At 47.6% G+C, this 11,175-nt stretch overlaps 1 protein-coding gene across 1 annotated transcript in view; it reads left to right on the top strand.

Annotated features, from left to right (window-relative positions):
* Positions 1-1,498: 1,498 nt before the first annotated feature.
* GPD1L (glycerol-3-phosphate dehydrogenase 1 like) overlaps positions 1,499-11,175 on the top strand; it is a 44,008-nt gene continuing 34,331 nt past the window's right edge. The window contains exon 1 of the mRNA XM_019727743.2: positions 1,499-1,671. Within this exon, the coding sequence (XP_019583302.1) occupies positions 1,625-1,671 (47 nt within the window). The 5' untranslated portion in view covers positions 1,499-1,624. The remainder of the gene's footprint in view (positions 1,672-11,175) is intronic.

Here is an 11,175-nt window from a genome sequence, read left to right as displayed (position 1 = left end):
CACACCATATGAGGAAGCTGTGCAGTATATGTCCATGGAATAGCCAGGCAGCTCATTATCATGCAGGTGTAATTGCAACACTGGGGAACAGAAGTTTTCATAGAAGGTATACATCTTTTAGGCAAAGGCTAAAAATGAATCAATCACTTGGTATAAATCTCAGCAATGCACGTATACGCCTCAAGTACATGAGTTCATTACCTAATATGACAAGCCCATTTTGTAACACACATGCAAGAAAAAATAAATAAATAAAGCTTCAATAGTTCATCTTTTACATCATCCCTGCTTAGGCATCTTCCCATTAGTGCAAATAATTGAGAGCAAACCACCAGTGAGGGAGTAGAGAACATGATCTGTCTCATTCACTCTCTTTAAGTATTTCCTTGAGTAAATATCATAAGCAACATAGATAATTCTTTCATACAGTGTAGAGATTAAAACAAAACTAACAGTTAATCCTCTGGGCATCCAACTAATAGACCTAATATTTTTGTAGGTAACAGGTTATTTGTTTCTTCAGCCAGTCTCTATTGATGTTTTAATTCTCTGGTTGTCAATCTTGACTGCCTTTTCAATCACCACTTGAACTTGAAAAAAATTCTGACGCTTGTATCACATTCCGGGAGATTCTGATGTAATTGATCTGGGGTGGTGCCTGGGTTTGGGTTTTTTTTTTGAAGATCGAGCGACTCTAATATACAACAGAGTCTGATAACCACTGGTTTAAACCACTTTGTCCTCCTCCCACAGTGTCTAGCATGGTGCCTGGTGGAAAGTGACGCTCAGAATTAATAAAGTTCTATTTTTCAGGAAGGAAGAAAGCGTAGTCTCACAATACAAACTCTCCTGGTGCTCTGGGCCACGTAACAAGGATGCAAGCCCCGCCAATCAACCCGGTGAAGACACTGCCTCCGACTTCCAGGTCTCTCCCGATTCTAGAAAGAGTGTCACACTAAGGTGCAGGTACTGTCCAGCCAAGTCTCGAAGGCCTCAGAAGTTACAAGTTCGTTAAGAAGTTCAGGTGTGCCAGGCTGTCTTGCTTCTACAAAGTGAAGCAGAGGTTGAAAAGACAAGTGTTGGGACTTCGAGCTCTGGCCCAAGTCTGGTCGACTTTAGAGTCAATCTTTCTCGGCTCCAAATTGCAGTGACAGCTCTTTCTGCTTAGGGTGAAGGGAGCGAACAGCGAGGAGCACCGCAGCGAGCAGGGCTAGGCCTGTTCTGCCCAGAGGGTGGAACGGAAGCCTGCCGCGCTGCGAGCGCAAGTCCCGGCGCAACTACCCGCGGCTGCACGTGGCGCAGTGGGCGGGGCCGTACAGCGGAGAGCAAGGCGGCAGAGAGTGCGGACTACAAGTCCCGGCATGCCCTGGGCAGGGGCGGGGCGGGAGCTGCCCGGAGAGCAGCCAGGCCCAGGCGTGCGCAGTGGTTCTCGGGAGTGGCGGGGCGGGTCCTCCCAGGCTGTCCGCTGTGGCCTGGGGCTCCCAGTTGGGGGTGGCCTCAGCCATTGGCGGAAAGGTGGGAGGGGTGAGGCCCTCGGGAGCCGCTGCGGGTATAAAGCTGAGCGGGCGTAGGCCAGCGGCCCGCGGGAGAGGCACGCGCTGGGCTGCTGCATTTCGGCCTGACCATGGCAGCGTCGCCCCTGAAAGTGTGCATCGTGGGCTCGGGAAACTGGTGAGCTGCGGCGGGCCGGCGGCATGGGATACGCCTCCAGGAAGCCCCTGTCCCGGGCGGGCTAGGGCCGCGCGTCCCCGCCGCGGCGTGGGCACCGTGCACTGGGCTCGGAGAGGCACCGCGCGTCCGGGGAGATCGAACCTAGGCACTCGCCCGGGAGGCCCTGGGTCCGTGTGCCCGCAGGGGGCAGCGCGAAGCGCGGGCACTGCGCGCCCACCGGCACCTGTCTGCGCGCTAGTCGTCGCGCGGCGGGCGTGCGGAGGCCACCTGCTCTCCACGCCCGGGTGTTTTGCGCAACATGCTAAGGGTGTTCTCCATTCTCCTCGGCGGATCGCCCGGGTCGAGGAATTGAGGGAGGCTCCCGCATTCTTACTGGAGTTTCGGTAATAAGGGGAAAAAGACAGAGAGCTAAGGCTCGCTTGCTGTCCAGGTCGCGGGCGGGACTGCACGGCCCTTCAAAGTGCGGCTCTCGCCCTCGCCGCTGGTACGTCTGCTATCTTAGTTACGTTTATCGGGAAGGAAATCCAACTTCCAACCGCCCTGGCACCCAGTGTAATGCAGGGGCGTGAGAAGTCTCCAGTGGGGAGATGTTTGCGAAGCTTTGCGTCTCTGCTAGGCTTTGACTTTAACCTTTATAAAGCATTGCGTGCCCGACGCGCTCCTAAGCATTCTACATGTCAGCTGTTTTAGTTCCCTTTATCACATTTAGCACAGTGGGATTCTCCGGTGTATTGGGGTGAATGTAGGCGGCGGGGAGGCAGGATATAGTATAGCGCCTGATGTTTTCAATCTTTGTTTCCGTTGCTGGGCAGTATTTTTCCCACAAGTGAGGGACGGGTATAGAATATTCAGCGTGATGTCCTTTCGGTGCTTCTGTTTTCCTGTGGCCTGACATTCATCACAGTTGAGGCTTCTAGGAGCGCTGCAGCGCGTGGTCCTCGCTACTTGGTTTTAGTCTTACTCTCTAAGACTTGGCTCAGAAGATATTCCTTGGAGGAAACCTTACCTGGTTCTTTACTTTTCCATCCCAGCGAGTCCTGGGATCACTCCATGCACGCCTGTTGCTGACCTATCACTGCAAGGGAGTGATTTGTTTGATTATCTGTTTCTACTCTTCCCCATCCAGCTCTTGAGAACAGCATCTACCCTAGGGCCTTACATATGTTAAATAAATAGTAAATGAATGGCTGACATTTATTTTTTCAAATGCAGTTATCTTTTTCTTTTTTAAAAAAGATTTTACTGGGGAAGGGGAACAGGACTTTATTGGGGAACAGTGTGTACTTCCAGGACTTTTTTCCAAGTCAAGTTGTTGTCCTTTCAATCTTAGTTGTGGAGGGTGCCGTTCAGCTTCAAGTTGTTATCCTTTCAGTCTTAGTTGCAGGGGGGACTGCCCACCATCCCTTGCAGGACTCGAGGAGTTGAACCGGCAACCTTGTGGTTGAGAGCCCACTGGCCCATGTGGGAATCCAACTGGCAGCCTTTGGAGTTTGGAGCACCGAGCTCCAACTGCCTGAGCCACCGGGCCAGCCGTCCCAAATGCAATCATCTTTGATTAGGGAATATATTCAGGTTGTTTAAAAACAAAAACAAAAACAGTGAAATGTCTCTCACCCATACGTGTGCCCCAAGGTACCTCCTGGAGGAAAGCCAGTGTTATCAGTTTCTTCTGCCCTTTCTGGAGGAATTCCAACAGAATGTTCTGCACAACATTTGATGGGGTTGATATCTATCCAGTGCAGAGCTTCATTTGGACTTTCAGTTTGGCTTTGACAGTTTTGATTCCAAGGTCACTAGAGTGAGATGTCAGCTGCCCTGTTGTCCATGGGACTGGAAAAGGACCCATTTAGCACATGTTCTTTTGACATTAGTATCCTCCTCTGTAAAAGGACACAGAACCACAGGTGACAGCCCCTTTTCCTAACTTGCAAGGTGCAGTAGAAGTAGCACACTTTGCCACGCTGGATTTAGGCCTGGAGCAAATAGCAGTGAAGTGAACCTCCTGCCCCCTCTGCTGGGATTTGGCTGCCTTCCCACGGCTTCACTCTGTACTTGACTGCTTTCTTGGCCCACTCCAGCCCAAGGAAATAGAGTAGAACTTGGCCAGTGACACTGGAGCAGAGCAATTGAGAAATGTACCATGCTGGTGGTTTGGGCTGGCTGCCTGGCTCCATTAATTATGGGATCAGATGGGAACAGTTGTTGACTTCCTTGCAACTGCTCTGGGTGCAGAGCCACTCCCATCCTGGAGAGAGGATCCCAACCTTGCCAGAGATTCCGGAACTTAGCCGCCCATTGCATGTGCAGCCCTGGTCAGCAAACATTTGAGTGTTTGCTTTCTGTAGGTATTGTGGCCTTTCTGGGGATAGACACAACTGGATACAATCTTTGCCTTTAAGAACTTAGCTTCAGGTCTGAGATAGAGAGACTTGGAAGATAAATTCAAAAGAAATAGAAAGTGGAATGAGATATCTGCCACAAGATTGATTAGATGTTATATTTTAAATAGTGTTTATCAAAATGTGATCCAAACGCCACTTGCGTCAGAATTACCATTGAAGCTAGACTTGCTGAATCATGCTTCCCTGAGGGTGGGACAGATTTTTCCCTAAGGGACTTGAGCCCTTTGCTTATTTTCAAACCAATAACCAAGAGATAGATCTACCCTTCCAGATATGGTCTTGACCTCAGGAATATGAAGGTGCGTAAGCAATGTTTACACTTGGGCCTTTGAAGTAGTTCAGAATACTTGGGTAAGTAAAGGTGTCACATCTAAGCTCCTAGCTCCAAGGGGCTATCGCCCTCACATTGAGTGCCTTGCCCATGTAAAGGCTGATGGCAATACAGATACCAAAAGACTGAATCTAGCTGACTTGCCAGGGAGCTTCAGCCAGAAAGGACATGTGAGGGAAAGTAAACGGGTTGTGTAACACGCCCTTGTCCTGTCCTTTGGCATCTCCTTTCCTCTAGACAGGTCAGGGAAAGGGGGTTGGAGGGGGCCCTCATGCATCCAGCAGCCCTGCTGTGCTGCCCACTACTGGCTAGGCTGGGAGCCACTTCCTAAACTGCATGGCTTTTTATGGCCCCAGGGGCTCAGAAAAAAATAACAAAAAGAACACAAAATCCAAAAGCTTTTTAAGTAACTGCAAAGGTGAAACAAAGTTTCTTCATCAACCTTGGGAAGATCACCCAGACACAGTGCAAGATCCAGTTCTAGAACTAAAATTTCAGGGCTCTATTTATTTACTGTGGTAGGGAGCGTATGTCCCAGACCTCCTTGGGAGACAGAGTAATGCAGCAGTATAAGGAGGGCTTGGGGTTCCAAGTCCCTGGGGTTCTAACGTGGCAGCTCTGAGGCGTTGAGCAAACTGCTTCTCTCCAGGAATCATTGCTTGTAATATTGGTACCTGCTGTCTAGGATTATGGTTAATATTAAAAGAGATGATCCAGGAAGTGCAAGGTAACTGACACTCAATAAATGTCACCCACTACTATGATTATTATTGTCAGTTTCATCATCCTTGACTAGTACCATCAAGTCACAAAATACACCCAGTTGGAGTTTGGCCAAGGCATAGAGGCAGAGAGGGGAGAGAGGACAAAAGACAAAGAGCATAACTGATATGCAGCTGCGGTTGTTTATCTCTTGCCCTTGTTTTCTCCATCACCCCACAGCTTGAGGCTGGAGACTGAAGGTCAGAGAGAGCTTTGGCCTACTTTGCACTGGTGATGGAAGCTGGATGTGTGTGACTTCCCTTTGGTCTGCTGGAACCTTCTGAATGCAGTGCCGCAGCACTCTGTCCACCTGTGTCAGCTTTTTGTGTTCCTGTTTCTGTCCTGATTCTTGCTACACTCCCTCACGGAGAGCCCAGAAACAGTTTGAGTGTCTGAATGAGCTCTGTCAGAAATAATCCCTTCCCTGTTGGCAGATGGCACTGACACACCTCTGCTTTGGAAGCTGGAGGGAGAGTTTAATGATGGGACAGGTTAGAGTTGAACTGGGAAAGGATCCAGAGTTCCCTCCTGAACCGGAGTGAGAAAGTTTGTACAATTAAAAAACTATAATAGTAACTGATACTTAGTCACCTGTTGCCATCACTCCCCCACCTGTCAGTGTAAAACTGAGGACTACTGTGCTGGTCATCTCTTAACCCTCTTTCACCTCCTTCATCATTCTCCTCTTCCACTTCCTCCCCTCCCTTAGGAGGGGTAACCATAGTAACAGTTACCACTTACTGGTCATTTTCTGTGTGTCAGGTACATTATTTCATTTAGCTAAATCTCATAACAAGCCTGTGAGATACTATTATTAGCCCTATGTTAGATGACAAAGCTGAGATTTAGAGAAAACTTTTCAAGGTCACGGGTTAATAAGGTGAAGTTGAAACCCAGATCCATCCAATGTCCACGTTTCTATAAATTCTTATCATTTTCACTGAGAAGCACACTTTTACCCAAGGACAAATGTCATGGTCATAAACATATTGAAGAGCATATCCTCTCAACTCTTCCACTTAAGAAAAATCAAATTGAAATGAGGCCTTAAAAATTGTCATGTTGTAGCATGTGTTAGCATTTCCTTCCTTTTTAAGGCTGAATAATATTCCATGCTTTGTATGCAGCATATCTTGTTTATCCATTCGTCTGTCAATGGACACTTGGGTTGCTTCCACCGTGGAGCTGTTGTGAATAATGCTCTGAACACGGTGTACAAATATCTATTTGAGTCCCTGCTTTCAGTTCTTTTGGCTACATACCCCCCTGAAGTGGAGTTGTTGGACCATATTATATTTAGTTTTTTGAGGAACCACTATATTGTTTTCCATAGTAGTCACACCACTTTACATCCCCACCAGCACTGCACAAAGGTTCCATTTGCTACACAGCCTCACTTGTCATTTCTATTTTTATGTTCATTTTTTATTTTCTTGATAGTAGCCATCCTAATGGGTGAAGTCGTATGTATTTTGTTAAGTATTATACCTGGTCATATGGCATGTACAGTTTTGCATCCTGTTTTTTGTTAAATGTAACATCTATTTTAAGCTTTTCCTCTGCAGGTTAAATTCTGATAGACAGAAAGGCTTTTTTGTCTCCGTCTCCCTCTCCTTTTCTTTATGTGAAGTTGTTCACATTGATCTTTCTTCCTCTGTGGTTCCTTCCTTTGATTTTAAGCTTAGAAAACGTCCCTATCTAGAGATCAAATAAACATTCACCAAGTTGAATCTATTTTTAAAATGCTTCATTTTTCACATTTGTATCTAATACTCTGGCATTTGATTGTACTTTAAAAGCCCTTTAACTACCAAGAATCATACAAAATGTTAACAGTGCTTCTCCCCAGGTGGTGAGATTATTCATAATTGCTTTTTATTCTTTCGTGTATTGCTTTTAGGGGTGAAAAAGTGGGTGTTATTTAAACCAAAACTGAACACCCTCTCCCCTTAGACGTACAGTCGGGATCAGCTAGCGGTAGGAGAGGCCGGGGCACGGAATGGGGGGCACCTCCCTGAACCGGCTCATTCTCCTCCTCGGGCCCCAGTTTCTTCTTGCTAAAAAGAGGTATGAACTGTTGGGTCCTTTCTGGCCCAGAACGGTTCTGCACCTTGTGAAGCAGCGCGGGCCACCAGAATCCTGTCGCGTTCGGGCCTGACTTGATAGGCGGCCGTTCCTTGGGTGGTGCCGCACATTCCCAGCCTGATTAGAACATGACAGCTTCGTAGAGAGGTACTAGAGAGGTAGGGGCGAGAAGGCTGTGCACAAGGAGTGAATGCCAGGAAGGGGGAGTTACCCAGATGGAGGTTAGGACCTGCAGCAAGTGGGTGTCCATCCAGCTGGGACTCGGGGCGGGGCGCGGAGGCTTGGAGACATGTCCTGGGGTGCAACTCGCTGTTTTTCCACTAACCACCTGTGTGATCCCCAGGCTTCAGTTTCTTGATGTAAAAAGCGGGGCTAATACTAGTATGATACCTGCTTCGGAGGGCTGCTGAGGCTTCAAAGAGATAAAGTAGGTAAGGTATTGAAAACAGTGCTACAGTGGTGATATATAAATGTATCGAATCAGCACACTGTACACCTTAAACTTACACAGTGTTATATATCAATTATATTTCAATGAAAACAAGGACATCACACAGTGTCCAACACCTGGGAGGCAGCAAATCAATCCTGTTTCTGCCCATCCTTAGCCCACTCTCGCCTCTTGCCCCATCCTTGCCCTCTTCACCTTCTGGCTGCTCCCCACGCACTCCCATCCTCTCCCTGCCCTGTGCTCCCCCCCCCCCACTTCTCCTCCCTCACTGTCTCCTCCCCCTCTCTCCCTCTTCTTCCCTTAACCTCTCCCCTCCTCTTTCTCCTGTCCCCTTCTCTCCCTCTCCCTACAAAATTGGCTCTAGGTAAAAGCAGGTAAGCTCCATGCCCTCTTCCTATATCCTTTGCTCCAGGGGCCCTTGTCTCTGCCTGGAAGGCTCCCCACCCCCACGCCTAGGTAAGGCCCTCAGGCTTCAGTTCTGGTTCGTTGCACTTCCTCCCAGCTCTACCTAACCTTCCTAATGTCTGCCAAGTGTCACTCTGTCACCTGCTTAACCACTTGGGTCACCAGTGGTACAATAACATCTCTGTGTGCTTGCTAGAGCAACATTAATCTCCATTTACTGAGCTCTGTGAGGGTAGGGACTGGTCGGCTTTATTCCCTGTATCGCCTGTGCCCAGCACAGCGTCTGCCCTTCATCAGTGCTCAATATGTATTCTCAACAAATGATACTACTGTATTCCTGCGCGAATGTGAAACAGAAAGGATGTGCTCTGGAAAGAATTCTGCGTTAGAACTGCTGGCTCTACATCTGACTTTGGGTAACCTATTTACTCTCTGAGCTCACCTTTTTCATCTGTCAAGTGGGGATAATGTGTACCTCTCTTGGGGCCGCTGGAAAGGTTACATGAGATCTTACATCAGGTACCCAGTACATAGCTGTCGCTGGAACATTACTTCTTCCCCATGTCCCTTTTAATTTCATTTGCACAGGATTGTAGAAGTTGTGAATTACTTCATACTTTGAAGTCCAAAACTTAAGATAATTCATAATTTCATGGGAAATGTGATTTTATACATCTGTGTAGAGATCCAGGACTAGCCATCAGCAGCCCTGAGTCCTTCCCCAGGCAGTTCTGCAACTACCTGTGTCTGTGACACTAAGTCAGAGGGACTCTAAGCCTCGTGTGTCTGGATCTGCAAGGTGAAGGGCTTGGATAGGATTAAACCTTTATCCTGCAGACACTGCCCGCCCTTGTGGCGTTGGCCCTGTCTGTTTCATACCTGTAATATTATTTGCTTATTATACATCCTTTAAAAGTTGCCTATAAAAGAAAACTTTATGTCACTACTGTAAATGTCATAAGTACAAGGTAACAACAACAACCAGTAGAATGGAAACAAAGCAATGTGTCAGAACCCTTGACAGCTGCTTCTACCTGCCAAGGTGGCTGGAGAGCCTGAGGCCTCCTCATGCTTTGTGCAGAAGGGAAGTTAGCACATGCTGGAGAGATGGTAACAACACAGTAGCCTTCAAACGAGACATTCTACACTCAGAAGGGCCATGGGAGTTGAAAAAGGGCACAAGTGAATCAGTGTCATTTGGTGCTTTGTGTGGGGGCAGCACTGAGGCATTGGGGGAACCTCTAGTACCAAGTGAGGTACCCATTCCTCACTTGGGAAAACACTGGAGTTGATCATCAACCTGGAAGGGGCCGTAAAGGTCATCTGCCCCCCTCCCCCCGTCATTAAGTAAATGGATGAGCTGGGCCAGGTATAGACATGGCTGCTCATGCCCTTGACCCAGCGGTATAAGGATCCATCCCTGACTATGTTTGCGCAGTGGCACAACCACCCCTAAAGCATGAAGAGCTCTACCTGTGTGGCTGTGAGACCTCAACCCCAACGACGACCACGCTACACACATGGCCTCCGTGGCCTGTAGACAGTACTTTTATTTTAAGCTCAGTGCTAATATCCTTGTGCATATTTTGGACTAGCCCTCTGACAGTCACTCACTTTTTATTTTAGAACAGGGTACGTCACTTATAAGTAGACTCTAGCTCCTTCGAAACACCCAGTTTCCTGCCAAACACCCCCTTTGCTCTGCTTGATCCTGTTGCTTCACGTTGGTCAAAAGTAGTCACACATATGTAATGGGCACACCTAGTACCATTTCAGAGACAAAAAGGAGTTTTGGCTGAGTCATATACTTTTCTTAAAAAAGCTTTACTGAGGTATAGTTGATACATAAAAAACACTGGACATATTTAACGTATACAATTGGATAGATTTGGAGAAGTGAGAATACACATGAAACCACTGCCACTATTGAGGTAATAAACATCCATCACTTCCAAAAGATTCCCCCTTCTCCTTTCCCCATTTTTGGTGGTAAGAACCCTCAGTATGATGTTAGCTGTGGACTTGTCACATATGGCCTTTGTTATGTTGTGGATTATACTTTCTGAGGTTTTCATAAATGACAGAAAAAGGTGGGCAGCAAAGAAAATCTTTGGTTCAGTGTGGAGATTGTACTAGATTGGAGAAGAGATCGAAGCAAAACAAATGTAGTGTTTTAAGTCCTGATCTCCCCCCCACCAAAAAAAATGGTGTAAGTTATTTAGAAAGAACAAAACTAGGTTTTATAGGCATTAGAATCTTTTTGTTCCTCTCCTGGCTATATTTGTCCTTGAGTTTTCCCTCAACCCTGATCACCCTCCTCACCATCTTCCCCCCACCCCATCTCTGGGTGGCAGATCCAACATCTTGGCCCAGAATTACCTGGAGTTACCTCCAGTTGCTGTTTGGTGCATATGCCTTAACAGTTGCTGCAAAAGCCCCCCTCCCCCAACTCTGCTGCGTAAATTAATAAGCACTTATTGTTGCTATGAATCTGGATCAGCTGGTGGTTCTTCGCTTGGCCAGGCTCACTCATGTGTCTGGGGTTTGCTGAGTAGGGCTCAAGCTCTGCTTTGCCTGCTTTTCCCACCCCGACTTCTGAAGCCCTTTGGGTTTCTCAGCAGAGGTATGGCCTTCCTCAGCACCCTTCCCGGGTCTTCTCCCTGTAGCCCGGCTGGGCCGGTCCTTCATGGTTCTCTCAGCAGAAGATCCAGCATGGGAGACTGCTCATGGATTAACACGGGTTGCAGTGGAGTCCCTTGTTAAAGTCCATCATGGTCCATTGTACCCTTCTAATCATTTGTCCCTTCACTTCCCTTCCCCTCTCATCCCACACAGAATTGTGAATTCCTTTGACCTTACTTATCTCTCTGAGGGAGCAGTAAGCATTGGAGAGCAGAGGCCTTGCTTTTTCTTTGTTGCATCACCAGCATCTAGCGCAATGCAATAGGCATAGGAGGCACTCGGTAAATATTGGACAACTGAGATGAGCGAGTGAGGGAAGGAATGATTGAGTGAAGTTATTGATGGAACCAGGGAGAATGCAAAATGAGGTCCTGATGACCTCACAT

This window comes from Rhinolophus sinicus, linkage group LG10, assembly GCF_036562045.2.
Source record: "Rhinolophus sinicus isolate RSC01 linkage group LG10, ASM3656204v1, whole genome shotgun sequence".
Taxonomy (NCBI): domain Eukaryota; kingdom Metazoa; phylum Chordata; class Mammalia; order Chiroptera; family Rhinolophidae; genus Rhinolophus; species Rhinolophus sinicus.
Note: the sequence above shows the minus strand (reverse complement) of the source record. Positions and strands in the feature narration are given on the sequence as shown.